Source organism: Phocoena phocoena, chromosome 10 (assembly GCF_963924675.1).
Source record: "Phocoena phocoena chromosome 10, mPhoPho1.1, whole genome shotgun sequence".
In the NCBI taxonomy this organism is placed as follows: Eukaryota; Metazoa; Chordata; class Mammalia; order Artiodactyla; family Phocoenidae; genus Phocoena; species Phocoena phocoena.
The window spans coordinates 78339926-78364022 of record NC_089228.1 but is presented as its reverse complement, the minus strand read 5'-3'; the positions used below and the strand labels follow the sequence as shown (position 1 = coordinate 78364022).

At 38.2% G+C, this 24097-nt stretch overlaps 1 protein-coding gene across 1 annotated transcript in view; it reads right to left on the bottom strand.

The window, feature by feature from the left end:
* Positions 1-222: 222 nt before the first annotated feature.
* The window catches only part of TFAP2D (transcription factor AP-2 delta), a 54642-nt gene continuing 30767 nt past the window's right edge, over positions 223-24097 (bottom strand). The window contains exons 7-8 of the mRNA XM_065885750.1: positions 19087-19200; positions 223-610 (exon numbers count right to left, since the gene is read on the bottom strand). Coding sequence (XP_065741822.1) covers positions 391-610; positions 19087-19200 — 334 coding nt within the window. The 3' untranslated portion in view covers positions 223-390. The remainder of the gene's footprint in view (positions 611-19086; positions 19201-24097) is intronic.

Below are 24097 nucleotides of genomic sequence, written 5' to 3'. Positions count from 1 at the left end.
TACAGAGTTGGATAAGAAAGTGCATCAGTTAGATGTGAAAAAGCATGTGCTGCCTCTCCAAAGTCCAGAAGTGCTTAAAAACTGTGATGTATATAATTCGGAACAATAAATTACGTGCACAAAAGGAGTTTATCATAACATAAAATTAAAAGGTGACAATTTCATCACACAGTTACACTGCTCTTTTCCTTTTTTGTGTGTCTTTTTTTTTTTTTTTTTTTTTGGTTTTGTCCTTTTTTGTTTCAGTTTTCATTTCCGTTTTTGTTTTTTATGGAGGGTTGGGGGAGGGCAGAGATTTGGTCCACGGAAGATTAATCACCCTCAATGATATATATATTAGAAAAAATATCAGCAGCAAGACTCTCTGGAAATAGATTCTGTTTGATGTAGCTAGTCTGTCTTTTCTGTTTTGCCCTCTTTCACAGCAGCCTCTGAAGTTTTCCGCAGGGGGGCTTTCTCCGAGGTGCCATGTCCTTGGCCAGAATCCGCCGCTCCGCCATTTTTGTGAGTAGTGTGTTTTTCCAAGTAGTTTAGCATTTCACTGAGGACTGTTTGGAAAGTGCTTAGGGCTGCGCATATTGCTGGGGTCCCAAAGCCATGAGTGATCAAACTGGAAATGAGAAGCGGTAGGAAAAAGAGATGAGCAATTTGCAGTATGATATGGGGCAACAGATCCCCCCATTTAATCCAGAACAGTCCATTAAACAGGCATTTATTGTGATCCGAAACGGCGCCAAGCATTGTGGAAGGTAGACGCAAGTCAATGTATTGCTCTGAACAATAAGAAATTCAGGGACTATCTGGAAGAAAACGTCACTGATAGACTTGATAGGCACTAATTATTAGCAGCTCTGAGTGTTTAAACGCACGACTTGACTCTGAGTCTCGATCTCATTAAGAAAGCCAGAAAATACAACTTTCTATAGTGTGGGAATCATCTCGTTTTCTTAAGAACGGGACATATGCTTATATAAGCATATATCACACGAGAAGAGATCAAAATTGGCCGAGGGTGCCTGGTGTTTAGCTGCTCCTCTAACTTCATTCTTCTCTTCTTCAAGGTTATGGAGTTCTATCTGGGCACAAGGCCATCCCGCTGGAGACAACATTCCCAAGCTTTCCTTGCCGCTAAGTTTAGACACAGAGCTAATCCTTCCACTATAGACCACAGAGGAAGTGATGTTTGCAATTCCCACCTGCTTAAAAGGAGAGGGTGTGCCTTCTATTTCCTCTCAAAAGAGCTACGGAGCAGTGCACCTGAGGACAAAACAAGATGGCAGGAACCTACTCACCTCCGGTCTCCTAAATGAGAGAAAAATAAAATTCTATCTAATGGAAGCCACTCTTTCGGGGGGTTTCCGCAGCTGACTAATTCATTAATAATCATAACTAGTAAGCCAGCATAGGGAGGGCTGGAGCAACTTCAGCATCGGTAGCCCTTCCAACCACAACAAATATCATCTCTAGCCGAACAAACACGTAAGTGTAGATTCATTCTTTCTGTGAACAAAACCCACCCAGATGGTTCATTTGCGTCCATTGTTTCTGAAGTGACACTGCCAGGTTCTCCCCATAACTCATATCTTGTAAAATACAGAAAAACATGACTGACATATATCATGCATATATTGTATCTATCTATAAATAGCATGGCATATATATTGTATATTCAATATATGAAGCCATTAATTGCTTACAAGCCCAAGGTTGTTACAGTTATTGTGATATTAGCAGTTTTTAAAATTAATTAATTAATTTTTATTTATTTATTTTGTCTGCATTGAGTCTTTGTTGCTGTGTGCGGGCTTTCTCTAGCTGTGGCAAGCGGGGGCTACTCTTTGTTGCAGTGCATGGGCTTCTCATTGTGGTGGCTTCTCTTGTTGTGGATCACGGGCTCTAGGCAAGCAGGCTTCAGTAGTTGTGGCACTTGGGTTCTAGGGGGAGTGGGCTCAGTAGTTGTGGCGCACAGGCTTAGTTGCTCCGCGGCATGTGGGATCTTCCCGGACCAGGGATCAAACCCGTGTCCCCTGCATCGGCAGGCAGATTCTTGACCACTGCGCCACCAGGGAAGTCCCATTAGCAGTTTTAAAATCAAATAGTACCATCCTTCACAATCTGTTAACTAGCTAGTTATCCTTCTGAGGGTATGTAATTTTTTTTTTTTTTTTTTGCGGTACGCAGGCCTCTCACTGTTGTGGCCTATCCCGTTGCGGAGCACAGGCTCCGGACGCGCAGGCTCAGCGGCCATGGCTCACGGGCCCAGCCGCTCCGCGGCATGTGGGATCTTCCCAGACCGGGGCACAAACCTGCGTCCCCTGCATCGGCAGGCGGACTCTCAACCACTGTGCCACCAGGGAAGCCCAGGGTATGTAATCTTTAGGGGCAAAAATTACAAGATCTTAAAATATTGCAGATGAGGGATTTAGGATCTCAGGCAGCCTACTGATATGCCTCAGTGGTGATAATAATAAGATTAGCACATGGAGTTGTTGCTCTGTTAATACACACATAAGACTCAAGACGATGCCAGACTTTTAGGAAGTGCTCCAATAAATGGTAGCTATTGTCGGCTGTGGAACGTTCACGCTGAGAGTAAATTTTTCCGCATGTCCTTTATATTTTATAGGTTGCCACCATCTTTCATCCAGACATTTTACAAAGCCTGCCCTATGCCTAAGTCATAATTAGCGTATGTTAAAAAGAAAAAAAGATTTCAGTCTCCAATTATTTAGAAAACAAGACTGGTCAATGTTTTGCCAACTATGTATACCAAAGTTTGTAATATAAGGCATCATCACAATTCAAGCAGATCCATACGTTGCATTGGTGAGCAGGAAAACTGACTTCAGCTCTATATCTCCAATGATATAAGTAGAGGGGAATCCAAATGTTTTAGGACTTAATCGGGGAGGAAGGACTAAATGGAATTAACCGAAGTGCTAGAAGAACTAATCATGGCGGCACCTGCAAGAAAGAACCAAATGAAGCCATCTATTAGTGTCTAGATGCTTGGCCCTGGGCAAAAACTGCCTCTTTTCTTTTGTTTCACTCCTGTTCAGGGCTCCTCGTACCATTAGATAATTTGTTTTTCCTCTCTATTGCCGTGTTCTCTCAGTTGTGACTCCCCTTTTCATCTAGGCTGAATATACAGAATTTAGTTCCACTTGGGTAAACATTAAGGTTAATAGCCAATATCTGAGTCCTGACCACATGCCAGGCCCTGCTCTAACTGCCTTATTCTGTACCTCCTCACATAATCCTGTCAACAACTGTAAGAAGTAAGTATTATTATTTCCATTTTACAGGTGAAGAAACTGATATCCAGAAATGTTGAATAATCTGCCTGAGAAATTCCGTACTGCCTCTGTGCTTATCTATGTTCCTCTCAGGCTGTGGGTGCGTTTTACACCTTCTCTGTGAGAAATCGCATTCTGTTGACAGTTTTAGCTCAGCTTCTCTAACTTAACTTTGTTCTATGGGCAGACTTGTAGACCTGGAAGATCATTCCTCCTCACTTTCCTGTCTAAGACCAGGGTTCTAAAAGGCCAGATACAAAGTAGGTGGGTCTGTATAAATGTTTTACTTTTCCATGTTGAGAAGAGTGGTTGCCATAATGAAAAATTCTCAGGCTGGCATCCCTTCTTGACTGATGGCCTTCCTTACTTCTAAAATATGTACCTGGTCTTTGGTAAAGTGCACTGTCACCTTTGCCCTGGATTGAGACCTCCTTGTGCAGAGTTCTTCACACTGCCTTCAACCTTGGGCACTGTGTGATTTGTGGGAAGTTATGTAGCCTTGTAAGACAACAACAGTCTGATGAAAACATCTGCAAGTTTCTTTCCAGCACTAAGCTTCAATTCACTGGTATAATGCTTATGGCACACTTCTTAAAACCAAGGACATGACAGAAGGATATAGATGTTGAAAAACCACTTATCTCAACAGATAAGTCTCAAACTGTGAAATAGTCAACATAAGAAAAGTAAGGACTTGGGCTTCCCTGGTGGCGCAGTGGTTGAGAGTCCGCCTACCGATGCAGGGGACACGGGTTCGTGCCCCGGTCGGGAAGATCCCACATGCTGCGGAGCGGCTGGGACCGTGAGCCATGGCCGCTGAGCCTGCGCGTCCGGAGCCTGTGCTCCACAACGGGAGAGGCCACAGCAGTGAGAGGCCCGCGTACCGCAAAAAAAAAAAAAAAAAAAAGTAAGGACTCGAAGTGTTATCATTCAGCATAAAAAACATTATGTAAATGTTGTTAATATCCTTGATTTCACATTACCTGCACATCAAAATTATGCATGGAACACTACATAGGATGATGCTAAAAGCAAGGTATAGCCTCTGTTCTAGCAGTTTTCAGTAAGGTTTATGAATCTAAATAATTAATCTAATATTATACGAGAACAACACAGAGCAAAATGTGAAATCACAGAATGATTAAGAGAATTTCTGGGAATGTCATGTTTGTCTTTTAGCCCCAGCCATTCCTGAAAAATAGGTATATATCTCATTCACAGTGACATACGAAAAGGAGAAAAGGGATAATGTAGAGTCTACAGAAAAATAAGAGAAAAACAGAAAGAAGAGGCTGATTTTCAGTCCTAGACAGAAAATAAACTAAGGTCATCTATCTGTAAGGTAACACACTATAGTCAAATCTCTAAAATCTTTGATAAGGTCATTTTTTTGCCCTTAGAAAATATTATTTTTTAGCCACAGATTTAATCTTTATGTTATAGTTGGCATTTGCATCTATTTTCATCAGATTTAATATCAGAGAGCATTTCACAAGTAAATATTACCTGGGCTAAACAGCAGCCATGATGGTTTGAAGTAGGTTGTCAAAATATAGAAGTCCTTCTAAATTTAAATTCATCTAAAAGTTTGTCCTCAAGTAGACAAATTAGAGAGACAATCAGCATTGTTCTAGATGTATCATCTTCGGGTTCGTGCCCCGGTCCGGGAAGATCCCACATGCCGTGGAGCGGCTGGACCCGTGAGCCATGGCCGCTGAGCCTGCGCGTCCGGAGCCTGTGCTCCGCAACGGGAGAGGCCACAACGGTGAGAGGCCCGCGTACCGCAAAAAAAAAAAAAAAAAAAAAAATAGATGTATCATCTTCATGCCACGTTTCAAACAGTTTGCTGAACAGTGGCAGACAATACAAATGTTGTATCAGATTTCTTAGTGTATTTGCATTTTCCAGCTCTCCTTCCTTCACCCTTTATAATCATATGTTCTATTATTTTATTTTTGAAAGGCTTATCTCTTCTCTATCCTCAAACCTACGATGGTCATTCCTGCTTGTGTACCTTTGTTTGTCCTCCCTCTTTTTTTTTTCAGCCAATATAAAAACCACTCAACCTTCAAAGTACCTTGGATGATATTGGAAAAAAAGGAGTTAGTTTCCTGTTCCCTCGATTAAGATATTGAAAAAGATGAGCTCCTGCCAAAGGATAGAAACTTGCCAAAGTGATGAGAAAACTTAAATAGAATTCTGAGGAGAAAGGAATAACATTCCCCACCAAAAACGTAAAACTAGAGCCCAGAGAAGACAATGGGAAGAAGATAAGTGAGGGTAAGATCTCATCATCAAAGTGGGAGCTACATGCAGCCATATCACTTAGAGCATAAGTGATCATCGAAGTATCCTAGATTTTAACATAAGTGGCAGATAAGATGTTATATGTATCCCCGACAATCTGTGGCTTGAGTTCTTACCATAAACTGGTAATCAAAACTTAAGAGTCTCGGACTTCCCTGGTGGCACAGTGGTTAAGAATCCGCCTGCCAATGCAGGGGACACGGGTTTGATCCCTGGTCTGGGAAGATCCCACATGCCACGGAGCAACTAAGCCCGTGCACCACAACTACTGAGCCCGCGCGCCCTAGAACCCAAGTGCCACAACTACTGAGCCCGCGTGCTACAGCTACTGAAGCCCGTGTGTCTGGAGCCCATGATCCACAACAAGAGAAGCCACCGCAGTGAGAAGCTGGCACACCGCATCAAAGAGCAGCCCCCCCTCGCCACAACTAGAGAAAAGCCCACGCACAGCAACGAAGACCCAACACAGGCAAAAATAAAATATAAATAAATGAAATTCAATTTTAAAAGAAAGTTAGAGTCTAATCTTAACAAAAGAAAAATACGAAGGGTTGTTACAAAATAAAACCAAACCACCAGGCAACAGCAACAACTAAAACAAACAGGACTGAGGTAGAGCGCTCCTACTGTCAACATACACTCTACCTGACGTCGTCTGCTGCCAGCATCTGGGCATTTATCACTTCCAGGAGGCAGCAGCCTTGAGGAAGAAGAGGTGGGACTCCCGTGTACGGAATAATTGACTTAGCAAAGACTAACGTTTCCTCGGTTTCATTCAGGAGACTCTGTTGCCCAGGCCTGTAGGATTTAGTATGAAGTTCTGTTCCAAGAATGAGGAAGAGGAACAATGCAGAGAGAGGCCTGGGGGAGAGAGTGCTACCTTAGCAAGTGAAAGATTCAATGGTAATTAAGAAACTTCGCTTTCTTTTCAAAGAGTTTAATCTTTAAAACTGGCAATGGTATTAATGGAACTGCAACTTTTTTTTTCAAGTATAGGAAACTCCTATTTCAGGATAAGGAAAACAGAGGCATGTGTTTCTGAGACACTTGAGTGGTTAGGGAACCTTTGAAAAATCATGGAAAATGGGGAGGAAGTAGTGAAATGGAACAGAGTAACGTGCCTTAATAATTAAAGCAGGAGAAAAGAGGCAGATTTTAGAAATTCTAGGTTATTAAACTCCATTTAATTAGTCCTTAACGAATTTCTTAAAATGGGATATATTAAAACATCAGGTATACCGACTATATTTACATACGATAATATTAGCCCTTTTAGGTATATAGTTCGTTGAATTTTGACAAACCCATACAGTTGTGTAATGACCACCATTACCCAAAACATTTTCTCGTGATCCCTTTCGGTCAATGCACTTTCCCCACCCCCAGATCTTGGGAATCAGTGTTCTAATTTCTATCTCTATAGTTTTTACTTTTTCCCCCAAATGTCGTATAAATTGAATCATGAAGTCTATAGACTTTTATGACCGTCTGTTTTCACTCTGCCTAATAATTTTGAGATTCATCCATGTTTTGGTGTTTATCAATAGATTATCTCTTTTTATTGCTGGTAGGTATTCCATTGAATGGGATTATTGCAATTTGTTCATGTAATGGGTTATTACTAATGTAAGGGCTAATATTTAAGAAATAGAAGTGATCGCTGAAATGCTGCATGGCTTCAGTAATAATTGAGTTAACAAGGGCTAAAGGGTCCTCAGTTTCCAGTGGAGTGCTGCAAGACCTTCCCATTAATCCCACTCTCCTCCACATCTTAATTGACAATGTGATTGACGGCGTCATGGATTTGTAACTTAATGGCTGGTATTAAAACAGAGAGAAAAATTCCTGCACTGGTTAGCAGAACCGGAGTGCTGAAATACCTTCATCTGGTAAAAAGCTTAGTTGGTGGGCTAAATCAATGATGTGAAATTTAGGAAAGATTAAGGAAAACATATCTGTTTGCGGTATATTGAGAGAGGGAGAGAGTTGACTCAAGCAATTCTTAGGGAAAAGGCACACCAAATCAGTAAGTCTAAACCATAAAGGGAGGATCAAGATGTGAGCTTCAGATCATAGCTAGTCAGGCTTAGAACTCCATTTACCTTGAACTATTCTCTCTCTGTCTAAGCAGATTCCAGCTCATTGGTTTAATTTTCCTATTTCACCCTGAGGAGCAGGGTTCTGACAGACACCTGCCGAGAAAATCCAGACTGCTGAAGTTTACGCACCTGACGTTCTAGAAAATGTAACTTATATTTAACAGTCATCTTCTTAATTTTATTCGTGGTTTTAAAAACTCCTATTTTGCTAGACTTCCTAATTAACTTTCTTTAGAGCATCTTTCTTCCACATAAACCATCTCTTCAAATTGGCTGTTTGCTGGATCCAGAGGTGAAGCTCTACTTTTGACTTTCCCCCTAAGTGTTAAAGTGTGTTCACATCTCAGCAGCTGGAGAGATACCACAGGGTAGAACCACCCTTTCTAGGGAGACGGTGTTTGTTTGAGTGTGCGTGCACATGTACATGTTGTTGACTTAACACTGTTTTTATTAACCTGAATACATCCTATAGATATAGATTTTAACTTTTTAAGGGAAAATATACTGCAACAGTTCAAAATGTATTCTCTATCAGTGGGATTAAAACTGAAGAAATGGAGACAGAAATGAAAGAGGACATAGAGGATGGTAGAAAAGAGATTGCTATTTGAAAAAGAATAAATTATAATCCTTTTTCCCTGTGTAATTTTGCGAATAAGGTGTTATTAACAACCCATCTTTAACTCCAACAGTATTTATACTTACAAACTATTTGACATTAATGATGAGGAATTATAATTATAATAGAAATTTCACAAACCCCCTGTGATCTCTGGCTAAATGAATTTCTTTTGCTTGTGGACAAGGCCTTACGTATTTATCTTTAGACTCTCCAAAGCTTCAGTGCTTACTTGGAATACAGGTTAATATAGGATTCTGAATGAACATATACCAGAGGAACAAGAGCTGCTTAACTGTCCTTAATCTAAGTGAATATGGTTTACATTTCACCAGCTTTCTTGTCCGCTAGAGACATGGTACAAAGCTGCTTCCATATTGCTCTAATTGTCCTTCGGAAATGTTTTATCATTACTTTAATTGATTTGTCTAAACGAATTCAAATTAAACCACTCAGGCAATTTTCTAAAACATAGCCTAAAGCAAATTCCTATGGAATCTTCCCCTGAATTCTTCCTATCTTGGCAAGAGTTGGGCCTGGCACATGAAAAGATGCTCAACATTGCTAATTATTAGAGCAATTCAAATCAAAACAACAATGAGACATCACCCCACACCTGTCAGAATGGCTATCATCAAAAAGTCTGCAAATAACAAATGCTGGTGATGATGTGGAGAAAAGGAAACCCTTATACACTATTGATGGGAAGGTAAATTGGTGGAAAACCATACGGAGGTTTCTCAAAAAACTAAAAATAGAGCTATCAGTATGATCCAGCAATTCCACTCCTGGGTATATATCCAGAAAAAATAAAACGAGAGCACTAGTGCAAAAAGATACATGTACCCCAATGTTCAGAGCATCATTATTTATAATTGCCAACATATGCAAGCAACCCAACTGTCCATCAACAGATAAATGGACCAAGAAGATGTGGTATGTATTAGCCACACACACAAAATTAAAACCTCCCATTTGCAGCAATGTGGATGAACCTAGAGAATATCATGCTTAGTGAAATAAGTCAGACAGAGAAAGACAAATACTGTATGAAATCACTTATACGTGGAATCTAAAAAAATAATACAAATGAATGACTATAGCAAAACAGAAACAGACTCACAGATACAGAAAACAAACTAGTGGTTACCAGAGGGTACAGGGAAGGGGGCAGGGGCAAGTTAGGGTTATAGGATTAAGAGATAAAACTAAAAAAAAAAAAAAAAAAAAAAAAAAGAGAGCTAAAACTACTTTGTATAAAATAGATAAGCAACAAGGATATACTGTAGAGCACAGGGAATTACAGTCATTATCTTATAATAACATTTAATAAAGTATAATCTGTAAAAATACTGAATCACTGTGCTGTACACGTGAAACTAATATAATATTGTAAGTCAACTGTACTTGAATTTAAAAAAAAGAGTTGGGCCTAGGCTCAAACACATCCTTTCCACCTACTAAGGGAGCACTGATTTAACAGGATTAAAAGGAAAATAAAAGTCTCATTCCTATTTGCCACTGAGGACTGCCTCACTCAGTTGTGTCTGACAACTAAGGACGGATTCTTCTAGCTTTCTTTGGGGATACAAAAAGCTGGAAGTAGTAGATACTATTATACTACAGGCTAGAAGACTGAAAATCAAGAGAAAATACTCTACCATCGGCATTTAGATAATTAAAGCAAAAGCTGATTTTTTTTTTTTTGTCAAATTTCAACTTTCTATCTGGAAAAGTTTTTGGTGTGTGTAAAGGTTGAAATAGTTTGGGCTACTGTTCCTATTATTTTGTTATGTTGCATCATTCCAGTGGGTGTTTGGTCTCATGTACCTTTGATTTTCCGAATAGCATAGAGATGCCACTGTTATCAACCTCAGTTCTGCTTTCCGGCCTCTGGGAGGCATGCAGGCAGCAAGATTTAAAGGGAAGACAAGCCTCCTTTTCCTTCTCTCCTGGATTATTCAGAGACTGCAGGTTTAGATCCAACTGTAGCCTGAGGCTCAGTCTGTACTCCTCACTACTCTTTTAGGTGGCAGAGTGAAAAACGCCTTCTTCCACTCGTGAGAACAGCCATGAGGGCAGGAGGCTGGGAGACAGACCCTGGAGAACACCAGCAAAGGATTGTGGGGCCTCTCTGTAAAACCTTAGTTCTTTTCAGAACCATGAGGGGAAGATGCTTCATCTCTCTGAAGTGGCACAACTCCTGAATATAGGTCATGGGAAGAGACCTCAGCCCGAGGAAAGCAGCTGGGTCTTAAGCACCCAGAACTTGATGGCATCTATCCTTTCTAGCCAAACTGGTTGAGGAAGCAGAGAAAAAGGAAACTGACTGATTGTGCTTATTTTCTACATAAATTATATTATCCCCTAGCCCCCAGGGCTTTTAAAATGGAGTTTAACTGAGGTGCATAATTAAGGTATATGGTTCTCTGGCAGTGAGTAGCAACCCACTTGTTAGCAAGGCCTTAACAGCACCCACAAATGTTCTATGGTTTCTTTAGGTGGTGGTTCTCAACCTTAGATACATGCAAGAATCACCCAGGGAGTTTATTTTTTTAAATGCCAACGTGCGAGTCCCACCTCAGAGATCCTGATTTAATTGGTTTGGGATGGGTCCAAAACATCAGTATTTTAGAAACAGTACCGAATAGTTTAAATGTAGCTAGGGAGTTAGGCGTGTTCCCTTAGAGCCAAGAAATGACACCTAAATACCGGGTTGGCTAACCTCCCTGGGTAAAAGAGGAAGATGAACTTTTCCAGCATTTCCCCCAAGAACTTCTGCAGAGCCTTAGTTCCATGGAATGTTAATAGGTATTCTGAGAAAAAACAGTTTCTGTGATCAAGTTTTGGAGACAGGAAGCTAAGCATTCCTTCCATTCAAAAACAGTTTGGGGAGCTTATAATTGCATTGGCGTACCTCTAGAGGAGTATGGTAGTCAGGGTTTCTTGAGCCAAAAAAAACACTTGACCATGACACACTTTCAAGGAGCAGCTCATGGGACTATGAAACTCACTTTGGAGAAGTGCATTTATGACTGTCCTGAACCTCTGTCAGGTTGGGAGATGTGATTGCCTATCCACCACTCTAAGGTCACATTTCTCCTGTTTTTCTCAGCCACTTACTCTGAGGTCCCAAAGGGATTGAGTCTTTGTGATTCCATTTTACTTCACTCCATCTCATTAGCAAAGGAAGCTAAGGGTATAATCATTGCACACACATTAGGAGAGACCAAAGTCAATCACATCCAAGTCAATTTTTTGAAGGTAAAGACATTTTTTTTTTGATATCTCCACCCTATTTTTTACATATGGAAATAGAGCTTTGGGGGATAAATTAACCATGTCCTTATATTTCTCCGTATCAGACAATCCATATTTTCTTTGTAGAATAGGGGAAGGAAAATGCTAAGCTGAGGACTCGTGCTCTCTTAGATGAATTTAGTCAACTGTTGACTTCTGGGGAATTTTTTTTTATTGAAGTAACCTTGGTTTATAACATTATGTAAGTTTCATGTGCACATTATATTTCTACTTCTGTATATACAACAGTGTGCTCACCACCAAATATATGGTTTCCATCAGCTGTTGACTTTTTTAAATGAACAAGTTGCTACAACAGAGAGAGGAAGCGAGATCACATGGAAACACAGCATAAATGATTGATTGAGCAGTAAATGGAGAATGGAATAAAGAAGCTTAGAAGGAGCCTTCAAGATCATCCAGGTTAACTGTTGTCAATTTACAGACGAACCTGCAGAGGCCAGACTGGTAAATGTCTGCTCTAAATCCACACTTCCAGCCGGAAACCGAGAGGAGACTGAGCTAGACGCCCTGACATCCATTCTGAGTATTGCCCATGATTTCGTGCTGTCTCTCCCCCAACCCACAGACCAACAAAGATAGAAATTATTTAAATACAAATTTACCAAATTATTCACATGTAATTGTTAGGGGACAATGTTTGCAAATTTTTATTAGAAACAGTTGCTTCTGGTTCCTCTTGTTTGAATTACCAGTCTCCTATGTGCTGAACCTAAAAATCCATTAAAATGTCATCAAATGACCTGCAATAGATGTTTTTATGTTCATAACTCCTGCAGCATTTGGTTTGGGGCCACGCACTTTGTGAAGGACAATAAATACTGGCAACTGATTTACACTTTAATTTCCTGCTTAATGTTAAGTAAAGGTAAGTAATGTAATGTAGATTCGTGCACGAAGGGCATCATGGTTCCACTTATCTGCTAAGGAAGTGAAAACTGTTGCCTGTTTTATTTTATAGTCTACATTTTTTTCTATTGAAAGTTTTCCTTCAAGGGAAAGAGGATTTTTTCTCTTATGCAAATACAGGCTGTCCTTTTTTATTTAAGTAGTGAATAAGACCACTTACAGGTATGTCTTTCTTCGCAGTTGAGAATGTAAGTGCACTTTTGGAGTCTAGGTTAAAGTTTTAAAGTTTAATTTCAGCCTTACATAAAGGAGCTTCAGTGTGGAAAACATAGGATTTTTTTCCCTTCACAATTCGGGCCTATTATTTCCAACATTCTTAAATAAAATGGTCTTCGAAGTCCCCTTGAACTGGCAGAACATCCTGAAGGAGTCAATAATTCTGTTTCTTAAATCTAAGCCTAGGCATGTAATTTATTTTATGATGTTTTCTTTTGGGATTAGAGATTTAATTGAAATTTCTTTATTTCTCTTCTGACACTAAAAATGCTTTCACAAGATTAATAAAATCCTCCACTCCTGGTTACCTTCCCCACCATTTTCCCATCCCAAGAAAATGAAAAAATAAAAACAAAAACTATACACATCTTAGGCTCCTTGGAGAAGACGTGCTCACATTTAAATAGAGATACACATCCTATCTTCAGTGTGTTGTCAAGCACATAGCACTCAGAAGATTCTAGTTGAGTTGACTGGAATGCATGTCATACGTAGAACACAAAGAGAAGGGGGATGAACGGCCTAAGAAGAGAAAATTCAGAGAGACATGAGCGCTGCCTCTAGAAACTGGGAGGGAAACAGGATTAAACTGACTCTACAGGGCCCCCAAGGAGTGGGAATGTTAGGGAGACAGATCTTGCCCCAACGGAGGGAAGGCATTGCTAATAAGAGTTGTCAGAGATAGAAGGGATGCCGAGGCACGAAAAGAGCAGCCTATCACTGGAAGTTATAGAGCCTGGGATGGGTGACAACTTGACAGGGATGTTGGAGGGAAGATTCAAATGCTGGAGGAGAGTGGGGAACTTAAGGGGCCTTCCAACACTGAGAATCAATGAGGAGAATGTAATCACCAGCAAACACAGACATCGGGGACAGCCTATGCATTTCTTACTTCCAAAGCGTTACGGGAGTTGTAGGAGGGTCTATTTCTAAGAAGATGTGATGTCAGTATACTTTGTGACTCAAATAGAAGAATTTAAGCACATTGAACATTTCACTTCCCCAGCCCATGGTCCAATGAAAACACCAAGGCCCTGGGAATGAACCAGAGGAGAATATATCCAAGACAAAACAGAGTTAGTATCGTATTCTACATTTAGTAACATATAGGTATTGGGCACATACTATGTGCTAAGTACTGTGGATAGACAGAGGTAATCCTACAAGGACCTACTGTATAACACAGGGAACTATACTCAATATTTTGCAATAACCTATAAGGGAAAAGAATCTGAAAAAAAAAAGATACATATGTATGTAAAACTGAATCACTGTGCTGTACACCTGAAACTGACACTGTATTGTAAATCAACTATATTCCAATAAAAAAATATTTACAGTAAAAAAAAAGGGGGAAATCCTTTCCCAATTATCCCAGGTAATTACCTGCACTCTACTTAACACTCTTATAGTCTCTCTATGTTATATTTTAAGTCTTTGTATGTAACTGTCTTCCACTTCAGAAGTACTTAAAGATGGGACAATCCTTTGGTCATCTTTGCACCACCTGCCCTTAGCACAGTAAAATACAAGAAACAGTAAAATATCATGCTCCCAAGGTGGGTGTTGAGAAAGAAAACAACCTCATTTTTCCAACAGGTTGTTTTTTCTGAACTGAGCATTAAAAATAGTCTAGCTTCCTCCCCTTATTTACGTTGTTCAACGTGCTTTTGCTTGACGTTAGATTCAAGGATATTATGAGAACATAAGACACAAAGAAGGGCAAAGTTATTAAGATTTCTTGAGTACTCAAAGAAGGGAATTCCTAACATTTCAGAAAATTAGGGCTCTGGTTTCATCTGAGCTGAGTCTGTTCTGTCCATGAAGCCCCACGCCACCTTGGTCTAATTACCATTACCATTCCGGGGAACTGTGTCTGTGGGGACTTCCGCAGATTTCAATCAATCGTCTTCCCCTTTCCAGTAGATGCTGTGGTGTCTGCTCTGTTCTCTAAAGCAATATACACTTTGGATGGTACTCAGTAAATTATAAATAATGGATAAACCTGCCTCCTGTCATTTTGATAGAAACGAGCAGCTTTCCAGGCTGAGTCAATCACGAGAAGGGTCACTACTCTCCCCACAGTTTCCCAGAGCACCCTGATATGTCAGTTACCACAGAAAACTGGAAGTAGTCATCTGGGCTTTACAAGGCCAGATCATTCCCTAGCTCTACCTAGACATATTCAATCTGCTGAAAGTAAGCCATCGTTCTCCAGGTACCAAATCAGCCACCCTGGAAGATGTAATTCAAGTGGTTTGCACTGGGAAGGAGATTCTGACGAAATAAAATAGTAGCACGCGTCGATGCTACTAATCAGAGTCGTCTCTATGCTTATCCAGTCACACTCTCTCCTTACTTCTTTCCCAGACAGCACTCAGCAAAAACAGTGGAAAATCAGACTCTGCTAATGGACTGTTTTCAACGTCAGATGTGATACGTTTCCTTTCTAACACATTTTTCTCTTGAGCTGATGCTTCTATCAAATTAAAGTTACCACCGTCAGTAGGAAATTATGAAAGAGACATCTTCCATGCTAACACATTGTTACCCAGATTATTAGCAGGATAATAGATGAAGAAGTTCTTTAATTCATTAGAGTATAAGACAGAACTTTACATAATTCTCAGTGTCACTTTAAAAATGAATTAGAGGGCTTCCCTGGTGGCGCAGTGGTTGAGAGTCCGCCTGCGGATGGAGGGGACATGGGTTCATGCCCCGGTCCGGGAAGATCCCATCCGCGGCTGGGCCCGTGAGCCACGGCCGCTGAGCCTGCGCGTCCGGAGCCTGTGCTCCGCAACGGGAGAGGCCACAACAGTGAGAGGCCCGCGTGCCGCAAAAAAAAAAAAAAAAAAAAAAAAAAAGAATTAGAAATGTTTTTCTTCACTTGACCTATTGAATCAGATCTTTAAAAGTGTACTTCAGGCCTCAAGACTTTTTTTTTTGGCAATGCCATGCAGCTTGCAGGATCTTAGTTCCCCAACCAGGGATCGAACCCATGCCCTCCGCAGTGAAATCACAGAATCCTAGCCACTGGACAGCCAGGGAATTCCCTTTTGTCTACTTTTTTTTTCTTTTTTTTTTGGCCTCAAGACTTTTAAAAAGCTCTAAGGGAAATTGCACTATGAACCCAGGTTTAAGAGCTACAATTCTAAAGTGTGAGGTATTTTTCCAAGGTCAGGCAACAAGTTGATTTTACAGTCCTATTAAGATATTTTATTGAGGCTACTTTTAATAAATGCATAGTAAAAACCAAAAAAACCACACATTTAAATTTGGTTCACATCAGGAGACTTAAATTTGGATTTTAATTGGAAATGTCAACCATGTTTAAAACTTTTGTTTAAAAGAATATTGTTTAAGACATGCAAAAAAATAAAGTTGGACACATCTTACACCATATACAAAAATTAACTCAAAATGGATCAAAGATCTAAACATAAGACCTAAAACTCTTAGAAGAAAACACAGTTGGGGGAAAGCTTCATGACACTAGATATGGCAAGGATTTCCTGGATATAACACCAAAAACACAGGCAACAAAAATAAAAATAGGCAAATTGAACTACATCAAAAACCTCTGTGCATCAAAGAACACAACAGAATAAAAAGTCAACCTACAGAGTGGGAGAAAATATTTACAAATTGTATATCTAATATGGGGTTAATATCCAGAATATATAAAGAACTCCTACAACAAAAAGCAAATAACCAGATTTACAAATGGGCAAAGGATGTGAATAAAGAGCTCTTCGAAGATGCCATAGAAATGGCCAAGAAGCATATTAAAAGATGCTCAACATCATAATCATTAAGGAAATGCAAATCAAAACTTCAATGAGATATCACCTCACACTCATTAGGATAGCTACTATCTGCCCCGCAAATAAAATCACAACAATAAATAACAAGAGGTAGAGGTATTGGAACCCTGTGCCCTGTTGGTGGGAATGTAAAATGGTGCAGGCACATTGGAAAACAATATGACATTTTCTCAAAAATTAAAAATAGAATGACCATAGACATAGTGATTCTACTTATGGACATATATCCAAAAAAATTGAAAGCAGGATCTTCAAAAGGTATTTGCACACCCATGTTCAGAGCAGCACTATTCACAACAGCCAAGAGGTAGAAGCAACCAAAGTATCCACTAATGGATGACTGGATAAGCGAGATGTGGCATACATGTACAATAGAATATTAAATGGGAGTCATAACTTTCTGATAGCAAACTACTCAACATATCAACAATAATACCAAAGTTTTATAGGTGATACCTTTATAAGTAGATATACCATGTAATGTTAAATGTGTTAAGATATGGCTGTACGTTTCAAATTGTTGTGACTGAGAACTGCAGCCGTATATCTTCTCGAGAGTTTTATACCCAAAATGTAATCTCTCTTTTTTACGGAGAATGAGGAGGAACAATTTACCATATATTTAGCTTTTCTCTGGGAAACATCAGACTAGCTTCTCTGGGTAATTCTAGACTAGCTTGTTACTATATTTTGCATGGGGAGGAACCAAAGAGCATATAAAGCACGTGTAGGAAACATGCAGCTCAAGTTTAGAAATGAAAGTTTTCTCTAAAGAGTTCTGTGGCATTGAGTTGGCAGATGACTCAGGTATCAACAAATTAGCAGACCGTGCGTACGCTAAACAGACAAATAGCGTGCCTATTTATTTTACACTGTAGCTGATATCCAATTTACCCATTGATGCCGTAGTCTGTTTTGAGCCTGAAAAAGGACAGCTCACTGTCCAATAAAGGCTGTGACCTCTGTGATTGGAAATGACCTAGCAGACATGACAGAGAGCCCCAGTTCTCTGTATTCCAACAGTAAGTTCCTTCTTGGAGTAAATCTGTAACTCAACAAACTTCCTTAAATCCAGAATTGAACTTGTATAAAAATTATTAAGCTGTGAATTGAACTTCTGTAAAAACTATTCATCTCTTAAGTATGTATACAAATAAAAATGTGGAAAAAATTTGTACAGATATGATAGTAGAGCAGTTTGTACTTTTTAAACTTGGATCAGTGGTGCAGTAAACAGTATATCATTTATTGAATGCTTACTCTGTATTCATTTTCTCATTTTAGCTCACTACCACCATGTAATGGAGTGGTTCTTATTCCATTAAAAGCTAGGGAAAGAAAAGCTTGAGAAGAGTACATACATTACCCCAAATAACCCAGCTCAGATGTATTAAGGGTCTGGAATTGAAGACCGTTCTCTTGACTCCAAAGCCTTTTGCTCTTAACTTTTGAGCACTACGCTTTCTCCCAGTTTTAGTACACTCACCTTCACTAACCCAATTGAATGGTAGAAGAAAAGTCCTGGGAACTTATCCTACATTTGGTGCATTTTTAGAAGACAAATCCTTTAATCTTCAGAGAGGTGTCTATTACACCTTGAGGAGTATTGTGACATGATGAAAAATTAAGTATTTTATTTAAAAGTCTCTGATGTTGCAGATAAAATTCCAACTGACTTAAATATCCATTATTTTGTATAACAGAATATCTTCCTCAAAAGCATTATAATCATTGAGAGGTATTGAAAGCATTTTGAAACTTAATTATGTTGGTCTTTCCTTAATATTGATTTTTTTAAACTAAATGATAATAAAAAGAGGATAAATAAAAATTTTTATTGATGAGAAATGTCATGTAGGCATTAGAATTCTAGAGTTTAACATTTGGAAGGCACCTGAAAAATTATCATGTTCATTTCCACATTGCAACCAGGGCATAAATTAACCAAGGAAAATAGTCTATTCTCTTCCAAAGAATTTCAGAAGATTAAATTTAAGATATACTTTCAATAATACATCCTGGGTTCTTTAAAATATGCTTGTGTGATCTACCTTAAGAACCATGCGCAGTTTCTAACTGCAGAGAAATCATTAGCATATACTCCTGGAAAATCAGTCTAGGGTGTCCCATTAGTTTCTATCACATCGTCTGCCCATTCAACGATTCACCTAATCAAGGTAAAGAACTGTTTAAAGGATTTCAGGATCCTGATCTAAAAGTGCTATTGTTTGAAATAATAGTGCTCACAGTCACAGGTTCTTTGAAATCACACAAAGATATAAATTTTCTGATCCAAAGTGCTTCATGCTTTAACTATTTTTACAATTTGATCTTAGGTGCTTGGAATTTCAAAAATTTCAGGCAGTCACCATATATATATATATATGTTTTATCTCTAAATGGAACTGTGATAGGACTACAAACATGTCTGGGTTAATAAAGATGGTTTTAACAATTTAAAAGAGAGTCTGAACAAATTGAAAAATGATTCTTACCTGAAATGTGTTAAGTGTCTCTGGATGTCAAGGTCTAGAATTGGAGTGGGTCTGGAGGATCCCAGCGGTGATCTATCTTGGCTCAAGAGGTCTTGAAATTCTTTACAAATTTGTCTAAAATAAAAGATTCAAAATTAGAGTTGAACTCTTGAGACGGGGCTTTAATTTCATCCCATGATATTTTTCCAAAGGCTTGTGTTCTCTTTTAAAAGAGGACTAGGTAAATACCATAAAGCAACCTCTGAGGTTCCATCTACAACATACAGGTGAGGTTACAATGAGTTATAATAGCAACTATGCTCTCAAGATGATCAGGAAACCTTTCAAGTGAGTAACAGTCCAGGAACATTGACAAAACCAATGTTCATTTTTAAGGTGAATATTCATAGATTAACCTCAGTATAAGGGAAAAATCTATACAACAGGATCACAATGAATAATTCCTTTAAAAAAAATTAAAATGTGATTCTGGGGGTGGGGTATCATGTCTGTAAACAAGTTTAAATCAAGCTATAGGCTTATTTCAGAGCCATGATTCAAGTAGACTTTGGGAAATCCCTTTCCCCAATATTTCATTATAATTCAGACTCTTCTGGACTAAATTTGCGTTTTTAATATTTGAAGTAGACAATCACCCAAATTTAGTCTACTAGCCTCATTCTGTCTCAGAAAAATGATTACATTGTGCTCCACGTACGACAGTTTCTTGCAAAAAAGTATCAGCAAGGGCATTTTTCTGCTGCTTTTCTTAATTTAAATAATTATGATTTCTGATCATTGGTTTCATTGGTTTCATATTACCATGATTGTTCGATAACAGTAAAGCCCTTGTGATACATAGTCCAAAAGATATAATTCTGAAGAAGCAAACATATGAAGGAACCGTGCGTGTGTGTGTGTTTTTAAACAACAGAACACTAGAGTAATGCAGAAGCTGAAGAGTGAAGTAAAAGACTGCCGAGGAATTGCTCAAAAGGATCCATCAACTAAGTGAAACCACCCCATATTCAAGGCATAATATGACAGTGATTAGGTTCTTTGTCTGGATTTACAATAGGCAGTCACAAAACGTAATAATGTAGCCCTGACTATAATTACCTATGTAGCCAAAATCAAGTACAGAAGGGTCCAATTATTCCAAGTGAAAGTCACTGCATGGGCCCAGCCACTAAGTCCTCTCCAAAGCATTTGTGTCATTAGCAAAAAACTACCACAAAGTGACAAAATGTCTTGAAGCCCAAATAACGTACCATTGAGTTAAAATCAGAGGAGGCTTGTTTATTATAAGGTACCCCATATTTGCCGAATTCTTCTGGAGATCATTTGAGACCTTTTTTTTTTAACAAGCAATGAGTCTCAGTTTTAATGCCAGTGTTCAAATATCATCATTTCACAGAATTTGCCTTACTCATTTTGAACAGAGGTGAAAGTAAAAGAGGGATATACGGAAAGGAAAAGCCAAACAACAAACAAACAGATAAGTCTTTACCTGTTCTAAATCAAACAGGATCCTCCATACCACCTGTTAATGTTTGGTTGAGTCTCAGATGTAGCATCTAAACGCATGTTTTAACAGTGCATGTGTGTACTTCCACTGAAAATATTTTATCTGAACTTCTCACTTTTTCTGTTCTGAGTTAGACTCAGTTGGCTGACTTTCAGGTGTATTGCCCATTTTTAATTAACGAGTAACAACTTAAATTAAATGTTGATATTATTTGTTGGCATCAAATGATGACATTTGGTGGGGCATCGTTATCTGTTGCGCTTCCTGTTATTTCATAGAGTTAGATATATTGTTATCTTTGTTTTTAGAAAATGTCTTACTAAATTTTAAAATACAGACTCTTGCTATCACTTTTCAGACTAGCAATGTGAATTACCATGCGGTAGGTCATCAGTATGATGCATTATTACAAAGGAATATCGGAGTTGTTTAACGACTGGTCTCTTAATTTTCTATCAGATTCAAATGTATTAAAAATTTAAATGGAGGTTAAAACATTGCTTTAGTTCGTGTGTTACGATATGGGAATTTCTTGGATAATTGAATAAACTAATTTAAAGTTGGCAAATCAACTTCTTTACTGTTTAAACAACAGGGCAAGTTACAATAAACTTAAAGTTGAGGAAGAAATGAGGAAAAGGCAAGTATGGAAAAATTTAACTTATGCTAAGCAATATTCAACTACTCCACACATGAAGCTGTATCAGGAGAAGTTTCAGAATTTTCAACCTTGATATTTGATTCTTCTGCTTAACTCACTGACTTTGGACAGCCTCCAGACTTAAAAACAGATGACAATTTTGTAGATTTCCTTTAGGCAATTATCATCATCACATTATGACAGTTACAGAGTTATTATTTTTATGCTTAGTTTTACTCTTATGTAAATTTTTATTTATGAAGCTATAGTAAGAAATACTCTTATTTCTCCAAACAAAATGTCACATTATGAATTACATAACACTAGATGATCTTCGATGAATCATAAATTCTAACTGTATCACTTACGTCATTGTCCTTAAGGATATAATTTTTTAGCTGATGTCTGAATTTAAGGTTCTGTTTCTCCTTTTGACTATTAATGTTACGGTAAAAATTAAAACTCGCTAACTATTCCGCTTTAACCTAATGCAGATCAAGTGTTAATCATATTTAGTTCTAAATTCAATGAAGAGGTTTGAATGTGTTTTTCATAAATCAAATAAATGTTTTGTCCAGTACATTTTTAGATTTCAAAAACTGTCTAACTCAGTTTCTATTACTCCCCTTAAATAATTATCTAATTACACGAAAATGTTTGGTTGATCAACAAAGCACTGGGAATAAAGAGGAATTAGGAGGGTAACGGCACTTAATCAATGAGTCTTTCTTACAATTGTATACTTGGCAATATAACTAAATATAACAGAATCTGTTATTCATAGAGGTAAAAAAGAAATATGTAAGCCATTGTGCCCATGCGGATCAGCAATTGGATCTCTCATCTAAAGAATTTTGAATTTTGTATATATATATATTTTTTTTTTTGAATTTTGTATATATTTTTGATACAATTGTCACAGTCTTGTGAACAAAGAAAGGTGAACTGATTAGAATGTAATGAATATCCATGTAGATTACTTAATTTCAACACTGAGCATTTTAATCGAAAACAGCCAATGCTTTACCATTGGAAAATTTAGAAACTACTCAGAACACATGTTGGATCCATTAATATGTTGCTGAAAGGCATTTATTCCCACACCCCCCTTAATTTATCTACTTATATTGATGACTACTTGTATTGAGTATGTTTGCTATGACTGCATAGTCTCTGATTCTTCAATTCTTGTTTCACATGATCTAATAAGAAGATGGAATGGATATAAATAACCACAAAAACAAAACATTTAGTCTGTCTCCTAATTTCTAGATGTTTATAGCCTATTTACTCTTACTTAAAGTAAGGTAATTGGAATTAGTGAATTCAATTCTTGCTTGACATTTAATGGTCTGCAAATGTCCAGCTACGGGAAGAGGGATCAAAGAGAATTACATGTTCTTGAAATATTTCATGAAATTGAAGTTCAAAATATCACCTAAAATCATATACATTACTTAGATCCCATGTAAAAGGGAAATAGTACTCCCTAGTTGAATCCACTACTATAAAATAGATGTCTCCATACAACTTTGACAAATATGAAAGTACTTCTCCCAAGTTCTTCTAACATTTACTTCTGTGAAAACAAAATCTCAACATCAGTTTGAATGCACTGACTCCCAAACACTTAGACAGAGTGATGGGAATTCCCAAGAAAATGGGAGCTTGTGTTTGGAAATTTAATGGTGGCCTTGCTGTGGATGGTGGGAATGAACAGTTCTAGAACCTGGAGGAAGGAAGACAAGAAGGATTTCTCTAGATCAGGGGGTGAAAGTCTTAGAAAATGCATGATAAAACCACAACCGAGTAATTCTGAGGTAGGAAACATGAAGGTGTTTTCTCTTGGATAATTAGTATTTGGGGATAATAGTATCATTCAGAGGTATCACATGGGTATGCATGTTGGGAAATCTGTAAAATCCTACCAGCTAGAATGATATGCTTTGGGAACACCTAGGAGATACTACCTAACTTCTAGCACTGTCTATTTCTCCTGATCTGTAATAATTTGTTAGAGTCTCCTGAGATTACATTAAGGATACAAACAAACAAACTACATGTACTTTCAGTTCCTTCTGGTAAAACTGAAATATGGAGGATGAAGACCCCTCTGGGTCAAAAACTGTTTGGAAGAGGGAAAAAGTAGAAGCAAAGTAGAAGTGAAGACCACCCCCCGCCCCCCCCAGGGAGATAAACTGGACAAAAAATCTAGGTTTAGGTCTTTCTACTAGCAAGTGGTCAGCAGCTCCCCTAGCACAAAGCTCCTCTCAAAATTTTAAATCCAAGTGTTACATCCCTCATAATGTTCTTTCTCTAACTCTTAGTCTTACTTCTGTCTTTCTGCTATTCCTTTCCCCTTTATCTGCTTGTTTTGTCTTTTCTCTTCTTTTGCCACCACCTTTCATTTCCCTTTTCTTTGGGGCAAGGTGAGAGAATTATCTAGTACTCTCATAAGAGCAATGAATAAATATATCTGAAACCCAAACAGTGACAGCCACAAGCAGCACACACCCCAAATAATGGACTTAACGTTTCCTGGGCAAAAGCCTGGTGGGCGGTAGGTATGCCACACAAAACCTTAAATTTGTAAGAAGATCCATGTTACTTTAGATGTAGTAGAAGGAGGAATATTTATTTTTGGTTTTGTGCATTTTGAGACATTTACATTTTAGCCAACATATCGTAAAGTCATTTTTAAAAATCAGTTTCTAAGAAGCAATGTTTCTAACACGATCTACCACATACTTTCTCTTTACAAGTTTTCCCCAAATAAGAAACTAATTTATAAATGATAATTTAACCACCTGGGAGTCTTAGTTCTAAAATCTGAATATAGAGTTAGGCAATTAAATAAGATTATT